This window comes from Thalassophryne amazonica, chromosome 11 (genome assembly GCF_902500255.1).
Source record: "Thalassophryne amazonica chromosome 11, fThaAma1.1, whole genome shotgun sequence".
Lineage (NCBI taxonomy): Eukaryota > Metazoa > Chordata > Actinopteri > Batrachoidiformes > Batrachoididae > Thalassophryne > Thalassophryne amazonica.
The window spans coordinates 89,451,302-89,478,872 of NC_047113.1; the positions used below are offsets into that span (position 1 = coordinate 89,451,302).

The window sequence follows — 27,571 nt, forward strand, 5'->3', positions numbered from 1 at the left end:
GCTCTGTCTAGGTTTTTGATTAATTAATAAGCTGGAATGGAAGATTGCTGCTAACCCTCCGCCACGGCCCGTGCTACGAGCATTCTGACAGTTAGTGTGACTCGGGGGTGTTGACTCATTTAAACTAACATATTCATCCTGCTGTAACCAGGTTTCTGTTAGGCAGAATAAATCAATACGTTGATCAATTATTATATAATTTACCAACAGGGACTTAGAAGAGAGAGACCTAATGTTTAATAGACCACATTTAACTGTTTTAGTCTGTGGTGCAGTTGAAGGTGCTATATTATTTTTTCTTTTTGAATTTTTATGCTTAAATAGATTTTTGCTGGTTATTGGTGGTCTGGGAGCAGGCACCGTCTCTACGGGGATGGGGCAACGAGGGGATGGCAGGGGGAAAGAAGCTGCAGAGAGGTGTATAAGACCACAGCTCTGCCTCCTGGTCCCAACGCAGGACAGTCACAGTTTGGAGGATCCAAGAAAATTGGCCAGATTTCTAGAAATGAGAGCTGCTCCATCTAAAGTGGGATGGATGCCGTCTCTCCTAACAAGACCAGGTTTTCCCCAGAAGCTTTGCCAATTATCAATGAAGCCCACCTCATTTTTTGGACACCACTCAGACAGCCAGCAATTCAAGGAGAACATGCGGCTAAACATGTCACTCCCGGTCCGATTGGGGAGGGGCCCAGAGAAAACAACAGAGTCCGACATTGTTTTTGCAAAGTTACACACCGATTTAATGTTAATTTTAGTGACCTCCGATTGGCGTAACCGAGTGTCATTACTGCCGACGTGAATTACAATCTTACCAAATTTACGCTTAGCCTTAGCCAGCAATTTCAAATGTCCTTCGATGTCGCCTGCTCTGGCCCCCGGAAGACAATTGACAATGGTTGCTGGTGTCGCTAACTTCACATTTCTCAAAACAGAGTCGCCAATAACCAGAGTTTGATCCTCGGCGAGTGTATCGTCGAGTGGGGAAAAACGGTTAGAGATGTGAACGGGTTGACGGTGTACACGGGGCTTCTGTTTAGGGCTACGCTTCCTCCTCACAGTCACCCAGTCAGCCTGCTTTCCCGACTGCCCGGGATCTGCCAGGGGGGGGAACTAGCGGCGGCTAAGCTACCTTGGTCCGCACCGACTACAGGGGCCTGGCTAGCTGTAGAATTTTCCACGGTGCGGAGCCGAGTCTCCAATTCGCCCAGCCTGGCCTCCAAAGCTACGAATAAGCTGCACTTATTACAAGTACCGTTACTGCTAAAGGAGGCCGAGGAATAACTAAACATTTCACACCCAGAGCAGAAAAGTGCGGGTGAGACAGGAGAAGCCGCCATGCTAAATCGGCTAAGAGCTAGTAGCTACGCAACCTAGCGGATTCCTAAAAACACACGAAGTGAATAATGTGTAAATAATTTAAAGGTGATTCAGCAGAAGGAGTGCCCCAATCAAGGCACCAAACAGGCCATGAAGCAGCACAGGCAACGCACGACAACAGCGAACGCACGACAACGGTGCTAAAATAAAATAAAAATCAACTAAACACGCTGTGGAGCAGCACAGATAACGCACGACAACAGTGCTAAAAGAGAAAAAAATAAAATAAAATAAAATAAAAATAAATAAATAAAAACGAAAGCGTTAGCAAGCTAGTTAGCTTGCCAACGCTGATGAAAGTTAGCTGATAAAAGTGCTCCGTCGCGATGTTTCGACCGTTAGAGGTCTTCCTTAGGCGTTGGAGCACAGTAAAAAAGTAAAAAAAAAAAAAAGTAAAAAGGTAAAAAAGTCTTGAAAAAGACTGTTAATTCAAGTCCAAAGCAGCAGGTAGCAGTCTCTGTGTAAACAGTCCCAACAGAGAGCCAAAATTCTGATGCCAACACGTCAAGCACCACATGACATGTAGTGGTGAGCACGAACAGGAAATAAAAGGGTCAGGTTCTTCTTTGATAAATTGTTGAGGTCTAAGGTTCTAAGCGCATGCTCAAGCCAGCACATGTCCAGGCCCGTTTGAAGTTCACCAGTGACCATCTGGATGATCCAGAGGAGGCATGGGAGAAGGTCATGTGATCAGATGAGACCAGAATAGAGCTTTTTGGAATCAACTCCACTTACCATGTTTAGAGGATGAGAACAACCCCAAGAAAACCATCCCAACCGTGAAGCATGGGGGTGGAAACATCATACTCTGGGGGTGCTCTTCTGCAAAGAGGACAGGACGACTGCACCATATTGAAGGGAGGATGGATGGGGTCATGAATTGTGAGATTTTGGCAAACAACCTCCTTCCCTCAGTAAGAGCATTGAAGATGGGTCAAGCTGGGTCTTCTAGCATGACACTGACCCCAAACACACAGCCAGGGCAACTAAGGAGGGACCCCATAAGAAGCATTTCAAGGTCCTAGAGTGGCCTGGCCAGTCTCCAGACCTGAACTCAATAGAAAATCTTTGGAGGGAGCTGAAACTCCAAACCTGAAAGATCTAGAGAAGATCTGTATTGAGGAGTGGACCAAAATCCCTGCTGCAGTGTGTGAAAACCTGGTGAAAAACTACAGGAAACGTTTGACCTCTGTAATTGCAAACAAAGGCTACTGTACCAAATATAAACATTGATTTTCACAGGTATTCAAATACTTATTTGCAGCAGTAACATACAAATAAATGATTAAAAAATCATACATTGTGATTTCCGTTTTTTTTTTGTTTTTTTTAGATTATGTCTCTCACAGTGGACATGCACCTAAGATGAAAATTTCAGACCCCTCCATGATTTCTAAGTGGGAGAACTTGCAAAATCGCAGGGTGTTAAAATACTTATTTTCCTCACTGTACCTAAGGAGAACTGATTATGTTCCCTGGGAAGATGCTCATTAGTCCTGTAAAAATCCAGAGTAAATAGAGATGGCCAGTTTGTGATTTTTGACCACAGACCTGTTGTACCTTCTTTAAGATTTTATTTAAGGTCCTGTAAATTACTGTCCAGACCTATTTTAGCTTGATCTGAGAGATTTGGACACCACAATGGTTTTAGTGCTCTTGGATCTTAGCGCTGCATTTGATACTGTGGCTCATCATGTTTTACTTGATAGGCTGGAAAATTACTTTGGGATTACTGGAAGTGTTCTTGCTTGGCTGATGTCATACTTGTCCAGTCGTTGTTATTGTGTTGTGTATAATAACACTACTTCTGGTCTTGGTAAAATGAAATTTGGGGTTCCACAGGGGTCTGTGTTAGGCCCCTTGCTTTTCTCACTTTATATAGCGTCCCTTGCCTTTCATTGTTATGCTGATGATACTCAATTGTACATGCCGGTAACTGCTGGTAATCTTGTCAATATAAAAGCCTTGGAAGATTGTCTTATATCTGTGAGAAGTTGGTTGTCTAGTAATTTCCTTCTCTTGAATTCTGATAAGACTGAAATGATGGTTCTTGGTCCAGCCAGACATCGGCATCATTTTGACCAGTTGGCGCTTAATTTTGGTTTGTGTGTTGTGCATCATACGGACAAAGTGAGGAATCTTGGAGTACTTTTCGATCCTACATTGTCTTTTGGTCCCCACATTAGAGACATTACGAGGACTGCCTTCTTTCATCTGCGAAATGTGGCGAGGATTCGTCCCATCCTGTCTATGGCTGATGCTGAGACTTTGATACATGCGTTTATTTCTTCCAGATTGGATTATTGTAATGTTTTATTTTCTGGCCTGCCGCAGTCTAGCATTCGAGGACTTCAGTTGGTACAGAATGCTGCTGCCAGACTTTTGACACAAAGTAGAAGGTTTGACCACATTACTCCCATTCTGGCATCCCTTCATTGGCTACCGGTTTCTGCCAGATCGGATTTTAAAGTTTTATTGTTGGTTTATAAAATTGTTCATGGACTGGCACCTTCTTACCTGGCTCACTTGGTTAAGCCCTACGTACCTGCAAGGCCCTTGCATTCGCAGGGCGCAGGGCTTCTGTGTGTTCTGAGGATGAACAAGAAGTCTGTGGGGTATAGAGCCTTCTCCTACCGTGGTCCGACTCTTTGGAACGATCTACCTGCTGTTATTCGGCAGTCTGACACGGTGGAGACTTTTAAATCAAGACTGAAGACCCACTTTTTTAGACTGTCTTATTAATTTAATTTGTTTGTGTTTGCTTTGTAATTTCCTTTTATTCTTCTGTGTTTTATCTTTTTATTGTGCTTTTCTTGCTTTTAATTTTGATTTTAGATTCATTTGTGTTGTTGTGAATTGTGTGAAGCACCTTGGGGTGACTTTGTTGTGAGTTGGCGCTATATACATTAATAAATTGAAATTGAAATTGAAATTTGCTTACCTCTGCCGTGATATTCATGTTTCTGGGACATTGGTCTCTGGGATCAAGAGATGGCTGGGATGAGCTTATGGAGTCATGAGGTTGCTGGACAGAGGTGTTTCGTGACGCAGATATGTTTGCAGAAAACTGTAGGTCCACGTCTTTAGGGTCCTGATACTTCCATTCTTACTGTATGGTTGGAATATCTGGATGCTCACCAGTGAGGATTATTTGGTGAGGATCAGATATGAATCAGGATCAGGTGTATTACTTCATTTATGATGGAATGCCAGCTCCAACACTATAGCCATGTGACTCATTTTTGTCAGCATGATCCAGCATGTGTGTCCCTCAGTTTTGAGAACACCAGCAAATAGAGATGCCCAAGGGAAGATGGCTATGAACTAGCTGGCTGAGGCAAATACTTCGCTATTTTCTGAAGTGGGGATTGACCAGTTGTTTGCCTGAGTGCCAACCAGGACCGGGAGCAGAACCATGGTATGGCAGATGTGGGGACATCCAACACCATCACATGCTCCAAGTTCTGATCTGACTTGACTCGTCTTCATTTTCTAATGTTTCATACACTGTACAGAGTATTCACTTCTCCCAAAGAATTTTTTTTAATCTTTTTTCATCTCTTTTCATTCTTCTCTTCTTTAACAGAAGGACCGAGCTGTTGAGCTGTTCAACTCAAATCATGATGTGGTCACTTGTGACAATCATGTGTTTCTATCTGTCTGTTTATCCAGAGTTTTGAGGGAGCATTTAGGAGAAAAGGAGGTTGAGCTATCGCTGACGTTTGATGCTGTGGATGAGGCAGACTTGGCCAACTACACTTGTTATGTGGAGAACCACATTGGGAAGCGCAGTGGGAGTGCCATACTGCAGAAAAAAGGTAATCTGTAATTCCTGTCATGTTGCCTGCCACCTTGCAAGTCTAATTTCCCTTTTTTAAGATTGCAAGAAACAAAACAGTTATAACATGCACTCTACATTACTAAATTGATTTGTAATTTTGATTTGTGTTTCATTTTAATCACCACAATCCAAAATCTGTTCAACCTTACAAGTCAAGTGGATTCAAAATCACAACCAAAACTACTTGTGGTGGTGTTTCATTCTGGTCAACATTAATATTAAATTTGTCTTTGAACATAGACAATTTATGTGGCTTCTGCTGTACTTTAACAAAGAATAGTTAGTATGTGGAACCCAGTCCTGTGAGCCAAGACGGGCATATGAATTTTGAAAAGGTAACCCATCAGTAATATAGTCCTTCTACATAATAATGGCCGATGTGTCTGTTTATGTCTTTAACACAAAGCTTTCATAGCCCTACTTAGCTTCTATGTAGTAAATATTTTTGGATTTATTTCTATTCTGACCAGTGTCGCTGCATTTGAAACCACTGAGCCGTTGATTAGCAGACAACCCACTCTTCCAACTGAGCTATACTCACACCACAACCACATAAGTAAGTGGAATTTTAAAAGAATGTCACCCTCTATAGATGGACCGCCACCAAATTTGGCACACGGCTTTGTCTTGGCCTTAGCCAAATTATCAATATTATTATTGTTATTAAAGCTTGAAGCTATAGACACACTTCAGGAGATGTGTTAACCCTGGAATCATCTCCACACTTTTGTACTGATGCAATGAGTTGTGTGCTGACCTCTTCGGAGCAAAAATACATATGTGAAAACAAGCATCACTGGCCACTGGAATCCTGTGATTAGCACCAGGGCTTTGGAAACTACTTGATGTCACGATGAGTACTCAGGTGTGACCCAAACACAGACAACAAACCAGGAGCCTCATTTATATCCACTGCACACACACAAAGCAGGACCTAAAAGATGCACACATCCATTTTAACAAATATGTTGTAAATTTATTTTCTGCTGCTTGTCCAGATCTGGGCCACTGTGGCACTAAACCAAGCAGCTTATCCCACAGTTCTCTATCCTTGCATTCTCAGGGTGCAGGACTACTTTGTGTCCCTAGGGTGAATAAGAAGTCTGCAGGTCACGGAGCTTTCTTTTATTGTGCCCCTGTTCTGTGGAATGATCTCTCTGCATCAATAAAATAGTCAGATTCTGTGAAGACTTTTAAGTCCAGACTTAAGACGCACTTAATTAATTAACACAAGTAAGGTCTAAACTTACCCAAGGTTGGGTAGGATTACTTTGAAAGAATGCATGTGGATTACATGTATGTATGTACATACATTTGGATTACTTGTAATCTTATTACTTTTGGATTACATTTCAAAGTAATCCTACCCAACCTTGTTACCAACCCTGAGAGCAAGCAAACAGGCAACAGCGGCAAGGAAAAACTTCTTCTGATGATCTGAGGAAGAAATCTCAAGCAGACCAGACTCAAAGGGTTGACCCTCTTCTTAGGCCATGCTACTGACACAATTTACAAAACAAATATACAGGAAATTTTGGGCGTCCATGCTGATGCACAGGATGGGAGGCCTGCAGAAGAAGACACCACCCCCATACTAAATACTAATGTGATCGCAGCCCACAAGCCCTAAGCTTCACTGAAAGACAGACTTTAGATAAAATTGAGGCCGCGGCCAACTCCGTTCCCTAATAAAATGAATTTAAAAGAGTAGAAAGCATAGTAACATACTATGCCAGTATTTTAGCCATATGAAAGGGAAAATAAGTGGGTCTTGAGTCTGGACTTGAAAGTCTCTACAGAATCTGACTGTTTTATTGATGCAGGGGGGTTTATTTCACAAAACAGGGGCACGATAAGCAAAAGCTCTGTGACCCACAGACTTTTTATTCACTCTAGGGACACAAAGTAGTCCTGCACCCTGAGAATGCATAGCCCGGACGGGTACTTATAGTTAGGGCTGGATCAAGTGACCCTGAACCATCCCTTAGTTATGCTGCTATAGACTATAGACTGCTGGGGGGTTCCCATGATGCACTGAGTGTTTCTTTCTCTTTTTGCTTTGTATGCACCACTCTGCATTTAATCATTAGTGATTGATCTCTGCTCCCCTCCACAGCATGTCTTTTTCCTGATTCTCTCCCTCAGCCCCAACCAGTCCCAGCAGAAGACTGCCCCTCCCTGAGCCTGGTTCTGCTGGAGGTTTCTTCCTGTTAAAAGGGAGTTTTTCCTTCCCAGTGTCGCCAAGTGCTTGCTCACAGGGGGTCGTTTTGACCGTTGGGGTTTTTCCGTAATTATTGTATGGCTTTGCCTTACAATATAAAGCGCCTTGGGGCAACTGTTTGTTGTGATTTGGCGCTATATAAATAAAATTGATTTGATTTGATTTGATCTTCCACCAACTGCTGATACGGCTTTTCACTGTACTGTTATCACTAGGTGTTAGATACACCATGTATGTTAACGTAGATCAACAGCAAGCCAAACTCGTATTTCATGAGCCAGGAAGCTGAGCGTCTTGCTCCTTTATTACGGTCCTCTTCACAGCTTACAATTTTCAGAATTGTCTTGAGAAGCTCAATGAAAAGCCTGAGTGAAAACTGAACTTACAGCCGTTGCTTTCAAAGGTGTATTTAACGTTTAGTAAGCAGAAGGTAATGTTTGAGCTTGGACAGGCAGGCTTTCTGTGACTTTTTCCCTTTCGACTAGCTGCCGCTCCTGCTACCCATAATGCATTGCGACTACTGACTACACCTTCAAAATAAAATAGAGGTAAACCAATGCTGACTGAATGTAAATATTTTCTGTTTTTAACCAGATTACCTTTTTAAAATGAATCATGACATATTTATCACTAAATTATGAAGAACTATTTTAACCCTTCATAAAACACATTTTTACTGCGGGCAGAACACCAAATACTGTATGAATCTGAACTTTGAAGGAGAAAAACTTCTTGTAGAAAAGTTGTGGTAAAAATACATCAAAGAACTCTTTGAGATCCATACAGGCTCAGTGAGGGACTGAAGTAAGATTGGTGTTGACCACTGTTGCTGCACTGGCAGGAGGGCGATTCTATGGTAACGGAATTACAATCGGAGCACATTTTTAATGGGGAGCTAAAATATGGCCAGATTTTCCCGTCATCGTAATTCCGTTGCCATAGAATCACCCAGGAGTCAAACGTTTAAACCAAATTTTGATTTCTAGTGTATGTGGTCTGTGAGCTCCCTTTATATTTGGTATTTCTGATGAATACACCAGTTTTGAGTTTAAGCACCGGAGGAGCTGCTGGGTAAGTTCAAAGGTCAAGTCATACAAACTGTGCATGCCCAGGATCACAAAAACACAGCAACTACACAGTGTTGCATTCATAAACATTACACAAACCAAAACAAATGCACTAAAAATTGATAAAGAATAAAATCCAAAACACGGTCACCATCTTTAACAAAAGCAGTAAATCACAGAATTAATAGTCACAGTTTATTGCTGTAATGTATTTATAAACTATTTATGTAACTAATGGTTCATCTGTATTGTGTTCACAAACACAAAACAAATGAACGAAAAATAAAAATAAAAATATTGACTTTTGAACTGTTTACATACCGTTTTTGTCCACAGTGTTTCGGCTCTTTATGCCCTTGTGTTGCTTCAAATACAGCATCTTCTTACCAGCGCCGACAGTTTGATTGTATGCATTGGCCTGTGAACCGGAAGTGCTTGCAGCTCTCCAAGCATGCACACTGATAAACTTGAAATTAGCTTATTGCTTTGGTCATGTGGCTTAGTGGTGAGCACTGTTGCCTCACAGCTAGAAAGTTGTGGGATCGCTTCCCACGTGGTCCTTTCTGTGTTGAGTTTGAATATTCTCCCCATGTCCATGTGGGTTCCCTCCAGATGCTCCACCTTCCTCCAAAGATGTGCAGGTTTGGTGAACTGGTCGCTTTAAAATGACTGTTGGTGTGAATGTGTTTCTCTATCTATATTTGGCCCTGCAGTAAGGCTGCCATCTTGTGCACGGTGTACCCCGCCACGTGTCCTATGACTGCTAGGATATGCTCCAGACACCCCCCGCCGTGACCCTTGATTGGAGTAGTCAGGTCTACAAAATGAATGAATGACTGCTTTGGATGCGCATTCCTAAAAGGCCAAAACATAAGAAACAGACAGGAATCCATGTTGATGGTGTCAGTGTCACATTAGGTCGTGGAAACAGAGCATGACATAGTGAGAGCTTACGTAAAAATCTCATTAAAATACCTTTTATTCTACCCCGATACACACACATATGCTCATGAGTACCACCACCAGCCAGCTGCTCTACTTTTATGAAATGCCTAATTTGTAAAAAGCATACTTCAAATTCAACGGTGAAATTCTGCACTCATTCTCCTGAGCACAAATATTAGGAGATGGCAACAAGTGGCTCATGAAAAATGTCTGAGATACTGTAGATAGAACATGTGTGTGTGCGTGTGTGTGTGAAAAAAAGAGGGATGGATGGAGAAAGAGCTGGAATGAGACTTTCTAAATGTGGCTGGTTAGTAATGGAAACAGTCTGAGTTCACATCTCAGCAAATCAAATATTTGGCAATTAGTTCAATTTGGCTATTTTTCTTCCCCCTTTTGACCATCTTCTCCTCCGTCTCTGCCACTATCCCCCACTCTGTCGCTGTCCCACCTCTGTCACAGTCTGTCAGAATAGAGTTTGAGAGACGTCTACTGGTCAAATGAGGGAATTTCACAAAGACGTACTGTCAAGAGAGGATGTGCTGAATCTATGAAATAGTATTTGTAAAGAAAACACCAAAATCTAAGAGCTGCCACATACTGAAGGGTGCAGCATGCAGACAACCCAGGTATAAGTCCCGCAATAGACAACAGCTGTTCCCCTCTGACTTTCTCTGCCAGCATCCTGTCAGACTTTCACACATCAAATAAAAGCCAAAAACGAAGCACTTCAGTTTTCGTTTTGCCATTAAAGTGTTTATTGAGTAAACGAGATAAACTACACTTGAATCTGAGAATATGAGCGTTCACAGCAGGGTGGTATTGGATAATAACATGCTTGAGATAATTACTCTGTTCTGTTCAGGCAGAGTCCATGTTTATACTGGGGAGTGTTGTGAATATTTTAGACGTTTAATTTCTGAGAATTGAATGAATGTGTTTAGGAAGCAAGCAGCTGCTCTGGCTGCCTCCTGATACCTTTTCACCTTTTCTTTTGGTTACACAGGTCGTGTTTTCTGAGACATCACTGATCATGTTTGTTGGATTGTGGCCTTTGTGACGTTTGTCAGCATTGATCTTCATTCCCCTTTTGTTTTACATGCTCAGATATTGCACGTGTTTGAAGAACAATGCGTTCTGATGGACAAATTTAGCCTCAAATTAAATTAGTTAAATTTTAAAACTTGTAATAACACACTGTTAAATATAACTTTACAACAAAGCACATGCACCTCTGCTGATGAGATCATGGTTTCCATTTAATGTCTTTATTTCTATGACTGTTTATGAAATTATTCAAAGATTGTTGTACAGTTTTTTTAGTGGTGAGGGGTGGTGTGGCATTACGGAGTAGCTGTGGTTAATTGCGGGGTCCAGAAATTACTTAAGCCAGTGGTTTTCAAACTGTGAGGCATGCTCACCCCGGGGAGCGCCACAGTTCTTCAGGGGGGGCTCGAGGGATGGGTATCATGAACCAGATCTTTTCGTGAATCATTAAGAATTGATTCGATCCACCGACATCAATAGCCTTTTTGCTTAACGATTCCCTTATCGATCCTTCAGAGCGGCCGTTGTTTCTGGTGGCATTTTATCAGGAAAATGATCATTTCTTTACGTTGATTACAGACCCTGCAGCGAGTCTGTAATCAACCGCTTCTGTAACGGCTCTGCTTTGAAGCTTGAAACAACGAAGCAGTTCTCCGACCTGCTGCTTTTTTTGTGTCATTAATGTTAGAAAGGAAATGCTTTTGAGAAAACTACAGACTTTGTTTATTTTTATTTCTGTCCAGAGATCAAGGATCCAGTGACCAATTTCACATAAAATGTTATTGACATAGAAAACCTGTAAAGCCTACTTTTAGTACACTGAAAATTCACAGTAGGTATTGATAAGGGAATCGATAAGGAATCGGATCAATAAGCAGAATCGATAATGGCATCGGTATAAATAAAATCGAATCAATACCCATCCCTGTTATTATTGATGTTAAAATGTGTTAGTTATGCCAAAGACATTTAAAAACACATAGAGATGTGTCAATGTATGAAAAAAACATTTAAAATATGTCAAAAGATAAAAATAGCAGAATAGAACATTCTTTAAAAACATGTTTAAAATGTTTGAAAAGGGTGTAAAATGTGTGAAAGAATAGAAAGTTCTTTAAAAACAATGTTAAAATGTTTACAAAAGCAGTAAAATATGTAAATGCATAGACAGGTCCTTAAAAACACACAAATACTTTTAAAATGTGTTTAAGATGTGTAAAACAATAAAAAGAAACACACAAAGATATTGAAATTGTGTGTATGTGTGTTGGTGGGGGGGCAGCTATTCATTTGTTCTCGGGGGGGGGGGGGGACTCACTCTCCCACACTTTGAAAACCCCTGACTTAACCTGTTCTGCCTGATTTTTAAACTTGGTGGAAGGTTGAGGTGTGGTAAAGAGCCATTTATATTTTTGAATGTGATGCATAAATTGTTTGTTTGTAGAAAGAACATATGAACCAATTTAAATTAAGCAGTACACTGTACAATTCCGTAAGTAAATTTAGTTCAAACCAGAAACACACACATGCATACATATATATATATGTATATATATATATATATGTATATATATATATATATATATATATATATATATATATATATATATATATATATATATCAGCAGAGCAAGGAAAACAGGCGCCTAAGCGAGATTGCGAAGCTCATAGATAGAAGGAGGCACGAGAAGGAGAGGATGAAATTTACAACAAACCCCTTCAAGTACTTGTCGGAGCTCCTTGGAGTAAAAAGGTCAGGAGTGCTGAAGGCTTTGAGGGAGGAGGTTGAAGAACACCTCCATAAGGTGCATAGTGACCCGAGGCGTGAGGAGGAGCTAAACCTGGAAGGAAAGCTTAGCTGTCCCGGAGAGCCAGCCATTTCGTTTGATGTCGGAGAGCTCAGATGGCAGGAGGTTAACGACTTCATCCGGAAGGCTAGGGGAACATCGGCACCGGGCCCAAACGGGATTCCGTACAGGGTATATAAGAACGGTGAGCGGCTGAGAAGGCGACTGTGGAGATTACTTAAGGTGGTGTGGAGGAAGAACCAGATGCCGGACAGTTTTCTCTTGGCCGAAGGATGCTTCATTCCCAAACAGGAGGACTCGGCCAGCCTGAACAATATCACTGTTGAACGTGGAGGGCAAAGTGTTCTTCGGAGTAGTGGCAAAGAGGCTAACACAGTTTCTGATAAGCAACATGTACATCGATACATCAGGAGTACTGGGTTGTCTCGAGCACAACAGCATCATCTCCAGGATCATTGAAGATGCTAAGAAGAACAATGGAGATCTAGCAGTCCTGTGGCTTGATCTAACAAATGCCTATGGTACAGTGTCCCATAAGTTGGTCCATTACACACTCAAAGCCTACCATGTCCCTGACAAAGTCCAGCTACTCCTCCAGAACTACTTTGGGAAATTCAAGATGCACTTCTCTTCGGGTGACTTCACGACCAACTGGCAGAGACTGGAGATTGGAATCGCAACAGGGTGCACCATCTCAGTGATACTTTTTGCTGCAGCAATGAACCTCCTGGTTAAATCAGTGGAGAAGCCAAGGCAGGGAGCTGTACTGTCGAGTGGGATCCAGCAGGTCCCAGTCAGGGCCTTCATGGACGACTTGACAATTACGGCCAGGTTGGTCCCAGAGGGCAGGTGGATTTTGGAGGACTTGGTTGAGCTTACAACTGCAGCAAGGATGGAGTTCAAACCATCGAAGTCGAGGAGTTTGGTCCTGAAACGTGGCCGCGTCCAAGATCACTTCCGGTTTAAGATCGGCGATGACATCATCCCCTCGGTAACAGAGAAGCCAATTAAGAGCTTAGGAAGGTGGTACAGAGCTGACCTGAGTGACAAGGCGAGCATAAAGGAGATGCTCAACCAAGCAGAAGAATGGCTGCAAGCCCTCGAGAGGAGTGGCCTACCGGGGAGGTACAAGGCGTGGGGATACCAACACGGCATCCTACCAAGGCTCCTATGGCCACTGCTGGTGTACGAGATTCCTTTGACAACAGTGGAGGCTCTGGAGCGGAAGATTAACAACTTCCTCAGGAGATGGCTGTCAGTCCCCAAAAGCTTTTGCTCCTTAGGGCTTTACAGCTCAGGGAGTAAATTACAACTACCAATCACATCTGTCGTGGAGAAATTCAAGACAGCCAAGGTCCAGTTGGCCATGATGTTACGGGACAGCGACGATAAGGCGGTGCGTCAGGCAAACAGCACTGTGAAGACAGGCCGGAAATGGGATGCCAGCTGTGCACTGAGGGAAGCAGAGGAGCGACTGCAATATGCGGACATCATGGGGACTGTGACCCAGGGGAGGTTGGGCCTGGGAGTCATCACCCGAGCTAGTTGGAAGGAGGCGAAGGTGAAAGACCATCGTGGAATGGTGCAGGAAGAGATCAGGGCTGCAGAGGAGGAGAACAGGCAAGCTAGGGCAGTGGCCATGAGGCAGCAAGGCAGCTGGACCCGGTGGGACGGTGTCCAGGGAAGATCCCTCAGTTGGAAGGACATCTGGAGCATGGAGGGGCATCGGCTAAAGTTCCTGCTGAGCTCCGTGTATGATGTGCTGCCAACACCAATGAATGTGCAAAGGTGGAAGCTGACGGAGGACTCCTTCTGCGCGCAGTGCAGGAGACCAGCAAACCTGGAACACATTCTGTCATCTTGCCAAGCAAGCCTGATCGAGGGGAGGTTCAGGTGGCACCATGATAAAGTGCTGGCGCAACTGCCCGATGGACTCGAGAAAGTGAGAAAGCGGAAAAGAACTAAGGCCCAGACCAAAGGCCCTCGCTTTATTAGCTTTCTCCGGCCAGGGGAAAAAGCAGGCAAGGAGGACAGGTGTGAAGGCATCCTTGGCACAGCAGAGGACTGGGAGATGAGAGAGATGACCTTGGTAGGCAGCTCAAGTTTCCAGAAGAGATCGCAGTCACCAGCCTCCGACCGGACATCGTGCTCTGGTTTCGCACAACAAAACAAGTGGCCTTGATCGAGCTAACGGTACCCTGGGAGGAGAGGATCGAGGAGGCGCATGAGCGCAAGCTGGGAAAGTACCAGCCACTCCTTGCAGAGAGCCAGCAGAAGGGGTGGAGAGCCTGGAACTTACCAGTGGATGTGGGTTGCAGGGGGTTCCCAGGGCAGTCCCTTTGGAGAACACTAGGGATGCTTGGAGTTAGAGGAACAACCCGCAAGAACCTGGTTAATAGCATCTCCAAGCAGGTGGAGCAGTCACCCAGGTGGCTGTGGCTAAGGAGGAGTGACTGGTGGCTAGGCCAGGCTGGCAGGGAAGACGGGGGGCAGAGTTGTGCGGCAGGTCCCTGAACGGCAGAGGGAGTAGTTCCAGGATGCTGGTTCTGCTGTCAAGCCCCGCTGAGGTGTAGTGGGCTTGTTGACAAAACATCAGTGAGGTGGGGTGGCCACTTGAAAACCCTATGAAGTCTACAGGTTGTCGTCATGCAGCTCTGCCCTCAGTTGAAGACGTCTGAGGGGAGCTACTTCGTTGCTAGCCATCGTACAGAAGGAGCAAGAGGTAACTCCTGCCAGGTGCGGTGGCTGCGGTATACCCTATCGTGTAAAGACAAGATCTCCTGTGCACAATGACACAGATTGACACATGGTGACGTAGTGTTTTCGAATACGTTGCACAATGGCCAAGACTCACGCAAGTGGCACAAATTTTGAAGATTTCAAAATTTTCGTTGTGCACACGCAGCCGCACACAGTTTACAACAGTTTACAATGGGTTCACTCACTGGCAAGCAAGATTGCGTGCCAGATTGCGGGAATCAAATTTGTGCAAGTGTCAAGGTTCCTTTACTTAGGAGGAGCATGAAACTGTCAGTACAACACATCTATAATGCTGGCATGTATGAGTGGATTTTTTTTTTTCGGTTTCTGCATGTATGGTGAAACTGTCATCTGGTTTTGGCATATTTGGATAGCTTCGTTACGTTTCACAAGATTAGCCTCTGGTTGGGTCACAGTTTGCACAATCCACATCCGGGAAGACAATCACAAGAATTTTTTGCACAGGTTCTATGAGTAATTAAAGGGTGTCAGCAGTTCTGTATGCAAAAAACATTCTGTAACAAAGATGCTGTCACAAAGTTAGGTGAGGTTATAAATTTTCCTGTCAGTATGTCATCTGGGAAAGCTGTCTTTCCACTCTTTGTCCTCTTCATAACTGTCCTCACTTCATCCTTACTAATCCATTGCACTTTCTGATTCACTCTCTCACCATCCAATCTTCTGTCCCTCTCACTTTATTCAACCATTGCCTCCTCAAAGTACTCCCTCCACCATGTCAGTAACACACTCCTCACTTGTTACCCCATTTACAGCTATATCCTTAACCACCTTAACCAGCTGCTAAAATTTTCCAGCCTGTTCTTTGTGTGGCTAGTTCTTAGTGTACAGCTTCAGGTTATACTCAGTGTACACATCTTTCTTAGCATCTGGCTGTCAGGGCTGGGTGTGGAATGATGCAGGTCATAGTAGGACACACTATGCAGATTCACAGGCAGCGGTAAGGAGGTTAAAAAAAGGCTTTATCGAAAATCACAAGCAATGGTACGGTACATAGAGAGCAGTCAAGGGGTGGCGGTACAGATAGTCGAGAAGCAGGCTCATAGTTGAACAAACAAGCATGGATCGGGTACACAGCATGGCAGTGATCGAGAAAACAGGCAAGGTCAAAAAACACTAGGCAAACTGGACAGAAAACAAAGGTGCAAGGATGTGAAACAAGTTCGACAAACTGGCAGGGAAATGAGGGAGTGTGAGGGCTTAAATGCTGGCAGGCTAATTAGGGGAACAAGGTGCACGTGTGGAAGAATGTTCAAGAAGGGGGCGTGGTCAGTGAACAAAGATTATGCATGGTACACGATAGTGAGGGAGGACACACAAGGTGAAGTGAACAGGTGCCAAGAGCGTGAGTGAATGAAAACACTAAGCAGCACTAAGCAATCAACAACTGGGAAGATGGTCAGGGAACTGCCTAACATACATGGAACAAAAAGCAGGAAACCGTATGGCTGTGTGACACTCAAGGGGAGCGGTCCGGAGGCGTACTCCAGCAGATGGGGAAATATGGAGGGTGGCTGCCAGGCTGATTAGAGCGTGAGGAGACGTCAGGAGGTCTACCATGTGAACAGTCAGGAACTGTGGTGGGGATCGAGTGAGGACAGGGATCAAGCACACAATCAGTGACAGTGATCTGACGGTCGAAGGACTTGCTGAACAGACAGTGGTCGAGGAGATGAGACAATAGACAAAGGAGAGCTGAGTGAGTCTGACGAAATCCGGGAAGCACAGGGTGGGGAGAAAGGTGAGGCCAAAAATTAATTAAAAAAAAAAAAATCCACATAACTAAGGGAGCAACAGAGAAGACTCATTTCGGACACTGAACAGCTTCCCAAGTGACCTTGAAAGGTGGATAAACCAGAAAAATGATCTCGGGGGAAAATCAAAAGCAAATAAATCAAGAACAGAACTACGTGAGGGGTCAAATGACTTCTGACCTGAGGAAAGGATTTGATTAATCAAAAACCATAAAAAGTGACAAAAGCGTTGAAATGATGTACAGATATCAGAAAAATAAGCAAGAGAACTACAGGGGGGGAAATCATTTGTTAAAAGAACACAAAGAACTGTGGAACGAACCAAGCCGATACAGAGGATCCTTCCACCCAGACAATTTCAAACACAACCTGTGAGGATTAGCCACAAAACAATATAGCGGCCTGTCGACCAGTTTCTTACACATACTCAAGCTAAGAAAGGAAAAGAAAAACAAAATAAACTTGAGACATACTGGGTGCATGAATTGTTAGGAAACCAAAACAGACTTAATAGTGGAGCAAAAAACTGCTTGCATAATTACTTATACAGGTGAAACAAAAAGAAAAACATCAATGTGGGAAAAAACAAAGGAAAACTAACTGTTTGAACTGTCAAGAAGGGGACGTGGTCAGTAAACAAAGATTATGCATGGTGCAAGATAGTGAGGGAGGACAACATAAGGTGGAGTGAGGAAAAGACAATGACACGTGAACAGGTGCCAAGAGTGTGAGTGAATGAAAACACTAAGCAGACAGAATCAAAGTGAGAGACAAAGACACTGGCAGGTGCAGGGGCATGGAGTGAACACAAACAAATGGGATGAAGGAAAATCTGAGAACAGAGGTAAAACGGAAACCAAATTCAAATTCAAAATTCAAATTTATTAATTTATATAGCGCCAATTCACAACAAACTCGTCTCAAGGCGCTTCACACAACATAAAACAACAAAAAAACTGAATTAAAAATTTAAAACACAATAAAAAGATGACCATAAAAGAATACAAGAATAAAAACACAGCATAACACTAATGATAAAACAGGGAAAACAAATGAGTCTTTAAACATGACTTAAAAGTCTCCACAGTATCAGACTGCCGGATGTGTGCCGGGAGATCGTTCCACAGAGCTGGAGCACGGTAGGAGAAACCTCTGTGACCGGCAGACTTTTTAATTCACCCTGGGAACACACAGAAGTCCTGCACCCTGAGAACGCAGGGCCCAAGCCGGTACATAGGGGCTTACCAGGTCAGCCAGATAGGGAGGTGCAAGTCCATGAACAATTTTATAAACTAATAACAGTACTTTAAAATCCGATCTTGCAGCAACTGGAAGCCAGTGCAGGGACGCCAAAACGAGCGTAATGTGGTCAAACTTTCTGCTTTGTGTCAAAAGTCTGGCAGCAGCAATTTGAACCAGTTGAAGACCCCTAATCCTGGACTGCGGTAAGCCAGAAAATAGAGCATTACAATAGTCCAATCTAGAAGAGACAAATGCATGAATCAAAGTCTCAGCATCAGCCATAGACAGGATGGGACGAATCTTCGCTATATTTCGCAAATGAAAGAAAGCAGTCCTCGTAATGTCGCTAATGTGGAGATCAAAGGACAACATAGGATCAAAAATTACTCCAAGGTTCCTCACTTTATCCGTATGATGTATAACACACGAACCTAAGCTAAGTGCTAGCTGATCAAATTGATGCCGATACCTCGCTGGACCAAGAACCATAACTTCAGTCTTATCAGAATTTAAGAGTAGGAAGTTACTAGACATCCAACTTCTTACTGATACAAGGCAATCTTCCAAAGATTTTATGTGAATGAGATTACCAGCAGTTATTGGCATGTACAATTGAGTGTCATCAGCATAGCAATGAAAGGGAATCCCAAAGCACCGCAGTATATTCCCAAGGGGTGCTACATAAAGGGAAAAAAGCAGGGGGCCTAAAACAGATCCATGCGGAACCCCAAACTTCATGTCCCTGCGATCAGAGGAGGTGCCATTACACAATACACAGTAAGAACGACTGGACAGGTATGACGTCAACCATGCAAGAGCAGTTCCGGTAATCCCAAAGTGATTCTCCAGCCTATTGAGTAAAATATGATGATCCACAGTATCAAACGCAGCACTAAGATCCAACAGCACCAAGACTGTAGTGGTATCTGAGTCCATTGCTTGCAAAAGGTCATTCACTACTTTAGTAAGTGCTGTCTCTGTGGAGTGATATTTTCTAAAAGCAGACTGCAGTGGCTCAAAAAGATCATTCTCAGTGAGGTAGTCCACAAGCTGTCGCAAAACCACTTTTTCCAGGATTTTAGAACAAAATGATAGATTTGATATCGGTCTATAATTTTTCAATACACTAGGGTCAAGATTGGATTTCTTAAGTAATGGTTTAATCACTGCAGACTTGAAACATTTAGGAACAGATCCAGAAGTTAATGAGAGATTTATCATTTCCAGCACAGTCGGTCCAAGAGTGGGCCACAGGTCCTTAAACAGTTTTGTTGGTATAGGATCAAATAAACAGGTTGTGCTGTACAGTTTCAAACAAAAACTTTGAATTATGCTTGTTTTTATTGATCAAATCAGAATAATAGGCACGCTTTGTAGCCAGTAGTGCATGCTTATAATCTAAGACAGCATCATGCCATGCAAGGTGGAACACCTCTAATTTAGAACTACGCCATTTCCGTTCCAAACCTCGAGCCTTCTGCCTAAGGTCACGCAAGTAACCATTGAACCAAGGCGACTGTGCCCTGGGAAGGTGTGGCCTTAAAAGAGGAGGCGCAACCTTATCCAGTGTAGCCTTGAGCACTGAATTCAAGCCATCCACAAGACTATCCACTGACTGAACATTCTCCAAACCTGAGGCCAAACTTTCAGGCAGTCTGGCTTCGAGTTCAGTCATAGTTGAGGGATTAATGCGTCGCCGCAGAGATAGACAAGGCTTTCGGCCCACTAAACGCGGCAACATAAATGCACACCTAATAAATGAGTGGTCAGAGACCACCGAGGCAAGAGGCAAAATGTCAATGTTTGTGATAGCAAGGCCACGTGTGAGAACCAAATCAAGGGTATTTCCACTAATGTGCGTTGAATCCTGAATGCATTGCTGGAATCCCAATGCATCCACAAGTTCCATAAATGACTTGCAAAGGGGATCAGAGGGCTTATTTATATGAATGTTAAAGTCACCAATAATCAAAATGTTGTCTGCACTAGCTGACAGGCTAGAGATGAATGCACCAAATTCATCTAAGAATTCAGAATATGGGCCAGGAGGCCTATAAACAGTGACAAAATAACATGACTGATTTCCATACTTCTGACCCTGACAATATGTAGCATCATGAGCAGAGCGGAGAGTCAGATGCTCAAACGAATTATGTTTATGACCCCCAACAGTCAATAAGGTAAACCTGGATTTATAAATGAAAGCAACACCCCCGCCTTGCTTCGCACCACGAGACATGTGATCAAATGTATACGATGGTGGGCAGGCCTCATTCAGAGGAAGAACAGCTGTGGGTTTGAGCCAGGTTTCACATAACCCAATCATGTCCAAGTGATGATCCATAATTAGATCGTTGATCAACAGGGATTTTGAGGACAGTGATCTGATGTTAATGAGACCCAAACTGAAGACTTCTGTCGGTTTGACAGACTGACATCTTTGAATAGGCCTGAGTAGCTTAAAATCCACTCCACGTTTTCCATCCAGCGCCCGGAGAGTGTCAGAAACCGCTGTCGTCACATCAGGACTACAAGTCCCAGAAGCTGCAGCGCTCTGATGACGTGGGCGCATAGCATGCCCTGTTCATACACCTATGAACAGGGCATGCATATGAAAACTGAAAAGCGAACCAAGAGTTAATAAACACAAAAGAAGAACTACATACAAACTGATCAGAGAATAATGGAAAAAATAAACAGACAGAACTAAACTGGAACTGATGAAGAAAACGAAGTGACTAAACAAACCATAAATAAAACTGAGACTACATGATAACAGAAAACAAAACCCGATTCAAAAGCATAACAAACAATATCACAAATGAGGAGAACAAAATAAACAAGGGATAAACTGATAAATAAAGAAAACACAAACCGGATGAACAAAACTTAGAATAGAACTGAACAATGGCTAAGATATGAAAAGCAACAAAGAAACAAAGTGGCAAAGCTGAATAGAACAGAGTATAAACACATAATGAAAAATAAAACAACTAATAAATCAAAGCTGGGGCCGACTGTGAGAAAAAGAAAAAGGGAAAAGTAGAATCAAAGCCCTGAACAGGGCCAAATGGTGACACTGGCACTTCTCACTTCACCTGTCGCCCCATTTCCTTGTACTGCTATCCACTTTCTTCTTCTCTTGACTATCTCAGTTCTTTTTCAGCAATCTCTTCCTTATTTTTCTTCCATCATCATGTCCCCTTGTCTTCTTTCCTCTGCGAACATGTCCCATCTAATACTTTCCTTGCAGTCTCCCTCACCACTTGTGTAGTTGTTCAGTCGTCTAGTATTACTTCACCTCCAGCCAGCACCTGTCTCACGCCCTCCATGAGTTTTACAATCTTTCTCCTTCAACTTCAGCCACCTGACCTTTGGTTCAGCTCTCATTCTCTTTCTCACCTCCAAATCATCCCACAGAACACCTTCAAAAACTTTCCATCTACACTTCCCTCCATCACTTTTCAGTCTCCAGTTGAGTTGATCTCTTTGCACTTTCCTTAACTCTTCTACGTCAAAATCTTTGAAGCTCTTCCTTGACACAAAGCTGACCCTGTCGTAAAACTGTATTCAAAGTCATTTTGAAACCTTTGGAGTACTTTGTTGAAAAAGTGATAAATCATGGTGATGATTACATTTGAATGCCCAGCTGCATTCTTCTGGATTCTATAGCCATTTTTTATACCCTGCATCTTTTCTTTGTGTCTAATGTGCTGTGTGGCCCGCTTAATAATCAGTATGCTTTACTGCTATGAATCCAGCCAAAACACTTGTAAATATAACCTCTTTACTTACACTTACATTAATAATGGCAAATAAAACATCAGGATAATTTTTAGTACAATGTAATTTGTCTGCAGAAGCTTGAAGTGTATTTTTTTAAGATTGATCAAATTTGAATTGTATAAAGATAATTCCATTTCCATTTTATCTCCTGAAATCACATAGCTGTTTAGTTTTGACACTCACCTGTGAATAAATGAGTTTGGAATAGGAAATCAAAGTGTTTTGAAATCTGGGCTTTCATACAGCAAACTCATTTGGGAACATCATTGATTGTTTTGTTTTTTATTTGTTTCAGGTATCTCCCATTCAGAAAATTACCATACAAATCTCACCACTTTCTTTACAATTGTCCTCTTGGTGTTATCTCTGACTGCAGATATGTATCGGCTGGAGCTGGCCGGTGGCCTGGGGGTCATATTGCTGCTGCTGGGAGTGTTGACGGCCCTCTACAAGTGCTACAACCTAGAGATCATGCTCTGCTACAGAAGACACTTCGGTAGTGATGAAACTGAAGACGGTAGGTCATGTGACACACTGTCCTTCACATGCAGTCCTCATGGTACATGTGTGTTTTAAAGTTCGCAGAGACATCATGAGGTCAGAAGACATCTGAGAAGACCTTATGGAATCATGAGGCTGGTGCAGAGTAGTTATAACATTTGCCATGACAACCAGGTATATATTTAAAAGTAGTTTAGAGTACACTAAATGACCATAGTGTGTGTGTGGGTCTGTAATAAAAGTTTCTATAATGAGATGGAATGGCGTGTGAGTCCAGAATGTTTTTGGAACCTTGGAACTTAGACCTGAACAGTTTTTTGTAGAAGAACTCAACTCTTTTATTTCATGTTACTTACATAATTGCTTTATGTTAATTTACTGTCGTAATGTATTTTTAAATTGTTCAGGATCTTGTTATCATATGCATACTACTATTATTATTATTATTTTATTTTATTTTTACTTCTATTTTGTCATTTGACTTTTCCACAATGGAAATGAGTGTTTTCACATCGTTGTCATTCAGGTATTTTTAACATATTTAGAATTATATTATGTACTTAAATTGAACATACTAAATAAAATCACACACACACACGCACTCACGCTTTCAATATGTAGATGATTTACCACCTCCTGCTGGATTGGAATGTGAGTCCAGAATGTAACTATCAATGTCCATTGTTCAGGGTTGTTAGTTAATATATGTAGGTTCTTTAAAAATAGTAATCCTATCAAAGTTCGGTTTTGGCGCCATTCATCCTTGACCCAAAATATATAAGCATAACAAACAGCAAATGTCAGCTCTCCACAGTTTGTGCGTGACCAAAATTGCACGCACGTATGCACGCACAGTGTTTTGTCTTTTCTGCAATCTACTTTAAGCATGTGCTTTTAATTTGTCAAACAGAGACTGTGGCAGAAGAATTAAAAGCAATACAGATTTCATTCATGCTACCAACATGACACTTAAGTCACTCATGGTAACAGCAACATAACACTTAACATGCACACACAGTGTTTTGTCTTTTCTGCAATCTGCTTTAAGCATGTGCTTTTAATTTGTCAAACAGAGACTGTGGCGGAAGACATTAAAAGCAATACAAATTTCACTCATGCTACCAACATGACACTTAAGTCACTCATGGTAACAGCAATATAACACTTAACTAAACTGACTTCTTCTTCTTCTTTGTCTTTCGGCTGTTCCTGTTAGGGGTCGCCACAGCAGATCAATCGTTTCCATCTCACCCTGTCCTCTGTATCTTCCTCTGTCACACCAACCACCTGCATGTCCTCTCTCAGCACATCCATGAACCTCCTCTTTGGTCTCCCTCTTCTCCTCCTGCCTGGTGGCTCCATCCTCAGCATCCTTCTCCCTATATACCCTGGGTCCCTCCTCTGCACATGTCCAAACCATCTCAATCTCGCCTCTCTGACTTTGTCTCCAAACCGTCCCACCTGAGCTGTCCCTCTGATATGTTCATTCCTAATCTTGTCCATTCTTGTCACTCCCAAAGAGAATCTCAACATCTTCAGCTCTGCCACCTCCAGCTCTGCCTCCTGTCTTTTTGTTAGTGCCACTGTCTCTAAACCATACAACATAGCTGGTCTCACTACTGTTTTGTAAATGTTCCCCTTCACTCTTGCTGATATTCTTCGGTCACAAATCACTCCTGCCACCTTTCTCCACCCACTCCACCCTGCCTGCACTCTCTTCTTCACCTCTCTACCACACTCTCCATTACTTTGAACAGTTGACCCCAAATATTTAAACTAATCTACTTTCACCACTTCTACTCCTTGTAACTGCACTATTCCACTGGGCTCCCTCTCATTCACACACATGTACTCAGTCTTGCTTCTACTGACTTTCATTCCCCTTCTCTCCAAAGCATATCTCCACTTCTCCAGACTAGACTCAACTTGCTCTCTACTCTCATTACAGATCACAATGTCATCTGCAAACATCATAGTCCATGGGGACTCCTGTCTGATCTCATCTGTCAACCTGTCAATCACCACTGCAAACAAGAAAGGACTCAGAGCTGATCCTTGGTGTAATCCCACCTCCACCTTGAATGAGTCTGTCATTCCGACTGCGCATCTCACCGCTGTCACACTATTCTTGTACATGTCCTGCACTACCCTAACATACTTTTCTGCCACTCCAGACTTCCTCATAAAATGCCACAACTCTTCTCTTGGCACCCTATCATAAGCTTTTTCTAAGTCCACAAACACAAAATGTAACTCTTTCTGTCCTTCTCTGTACTTTTCCAACAGTATTCTCAGAGCAAACATTGCATCTGTAGTGCTCTTTCTCGGCATGAAACCATATTGCTGCTCACAGATCTTCACCTGTTTTCTAAGCCTAGCTTCTACTACTCTTTCCCATAACTTCATGCTGTGGCTGGTCAGCTTTATGCCTCTGTAGTTACTGCAGCTCTGCACATCACCCTTGTTCTTGAAAATAGGAACCAGCACACTTCGTCTCCACTCCTCAGGCATCCTCTCACTTTCCAAGATTTTATTAAGCAATCTGGTTAGAAACTCTACTGGCATCTCTCCTAGACATTTCCATGCCTCCATTGGAATGTCATCTGGACCAACTGCCTTTCCACTCTTCATCCTCTTCATAGCAGCCCTCACTTCTTCCTTGCTAATCTCTTTTACTTCCTGATTTACTCTCACCACATCATCCAGCCTTTTCGCTCGCTCATTTTCTTTATTCATCAACTCTTCAAAATATTCCCTCCACCTTCTCAGCACACACTCCTCACTTGTCAGCACATTACCATGTGCATCTTTTACCACCCTAACCTGCTGCACATCCTTTCCAGCTCTGTCCCTTTGTCTGGCCAATCGGTACAAGTCCTTTTCTCCTTCCTTACTATTCAACTTCTTGTACAGCTCGCAATATGCCTTTTCCTTTGCTTTTGCCACTTCTCTTCTCGCCTTACGCCGCATCTCCTTGTACTCCTGTCTACTTTCTTCATCTCTCCGACTATCCCAAAACTTTTTCACCAACCTCTTTCTCCTTATGCTTTCCTGGACCTCTTCATTCCACCACCAAGTCTCCTTGTCTTCCTTCCACTGTCCAGATGTCATACCCAGTACTGACCTAGCTGTCTCCCTCACCACATCTGCAGTACTTTTCCAGTTGTCCAAAATTGCTTTCCCTCCAACTAGTGCTTCTCTCACCTGCTCGCTAAATTTCACACAACAGTCTTCCTCCTTCAGCTTCCACCATCTGATCCTTTGTTGAGCTCTCACTCTCTTCTTCTTCTTTACCTCTAAAGTCATCCTACAAACAACCATCCTATGCTGTCTAGTGACTCTCTCCTGCTACCACCTTACAGTCTGTGATTTCTTTTAGCTTGCATCTCCTATAAAGAATGTAGTCCACCTGTGTGCACCTTCCTCCACTCTTATATGTTACCCTGTGCTCCTCCATTTTCTTAAAGTAGGTATTCAGCACAGCCATTTCCATCCTTTTTGCAAAATCAACTACCATCTGTCCTTCCCCATTCCTATCCTTGGTACCATATCTACCCATTACTTCCTCATCACCTCTGTTCCCTTCACCAACATGCCCATTGAAGTCTGCTCCTATCACCACTCTTTCACGCTTGGGCACACTCTGCACCACCTCATCTAACACACTCCACAAATCTTCTTTCTCCTTCATCTCACAACGTACCTGTGGGGCATATGCACTGATGATATTCATCATCACCCCTTCAATTTCCAACTTCACACTCATCACCCTGTCAGACGCTCGCTTAACCTCCAACACACTTTTAACATACTCTTCCTTTAAAATGACCCCAACACCATTTCTCTTCCTGTCCTCACCATGGTACAACAACTTGTACCCACCGCCGATGCTCCTGCTCTTACTTCCCTTCCACTTGGTCTCTTGCACACACAATATGGCTACCTTTCTCCTCTCCATCATATCAGCCAGCTCTCTCCCTTTACCAGTCATACTACCAACATTCAAAGTCCCCACTCTCATTTCCACCCTTCTAGTTTTCTTCTTCTCCCACTGTTCGTGGCAACGTTTTCCTCCTCTTCTTCGTCGTCTTCGCCCAGCAGTAGCCCAATTTCCACCGGCACCCTGTTGGGCAATAGCACCGGTGGCGGACGTTGTTAACCCGGGCCGCTAAACTGACTAAACCAACTGAATTACAAATACACTATAAATCAATAACACTAACAACACTGCTAAACTAACATGAACCACAATAACAACACTGAAATTAAAAATTGTCCTTCAAACTCTCTCTACTCCAGCCACTGCTACTTAACTAAGTCAGACATGCTCAGTCAATCAAGCTCTAGGAAACACCAGACTTGACTAATTACTTGTGGTTAGCACAGGTAGACATGGAAAAAATGCAGGGCAGGTGATCTTCAATAGTAGGGTCAGTGACTTGCGACCCACAAGATATTTCTGAAGCTATGAGATAGCCAGTGAAGTACTGCTGGATTAGTAGGACCTTCTGTTTGCATTACTTATAATCTGGGATACTGACCAGTAATGTCTCATACATCATACAGTGTGTCACACATCTACAATCTCTATCTCTCTTTTCTATTTCCATAGACAATAAGGACTATGATGCCTATCTGTCCTACACTAAAGTGGACTTGGACTCTCTGGGGAGGTCAGCTACATGTCTGCATGCACTGAACAGTGTTTTGAGGGCACTAAGAGCACGTCTACCTTCACCACAGCCCAACATTTAAATTCTTATTAACCGTATTTACAGCTTGTTAGAGTTGGTTCCGCTTTTGGTTTTGAACAGCATGTCTTTATTATTTCTGCAGCAGGACAAGTAGTGATGAGGAGACATTTGCTTTGGAGATCCTGCCAGATGTTTTGGAGAAACATTATGGATACAAACTGTTTCTACCTGACAGAGACCTAATACCAAGTACCAGTGAGTAGCTTTCTGTTTATTCATCTCTCTTCTCTCTCCAAGCTCCAATTCCAAAACCCACAATTCATCAGTCTGTCAGAATAAATCAGATTGTACACGGACGTGCATCACAATGCATAACAACAGCAACACACGTACCCTGGCAGGTGCATGTCACACACCACACCTAAAACACACACAGTGAGACAGGGTATACATCAAAGACCAAAAATATTTCAACAAAAATGATCACTGACACAGAAACACAGCTGATGC

At 42.9% G+C, this 27,571-nt stretch overlaps 1 protein-coding gene across 1 annotated transcript in view; it reads left to right on the forward strand.

Annotated features, from left to right (window-relative positions):
- The window catches only part of il1rapl2 (interleukin 1 receptor accessory protein-like 2), a 1,327,545-nt gene that overhangs the window by 1,278,394 nt on the left and 21,580 nt on the right, over nucleotides 1–27,571 (forward strand). The window contains exons 8-11 of the mRNA XM_034182329.1: nucleotides 5,050–5,195; nucleotides 22,243–22,383; nucleotides 26,980–27,040; nucleotides 27,204–27,316. Coding sequence (XP_034038220.1) covers nucleotides 5,050–5,195; nucleotides 22,243–22,383; nucleotides 26,980–27,040; nucleotides 27,204–27,316 — 461 coding nt within the window. The remainder of the gene's footprint in view (nucleotides 1–5,049; nucleotides 5,196–22,242; nucleotides 22,384–26,979; nucleotides 27,041–27,203; nucleotides 27,317–27,571) is intronic.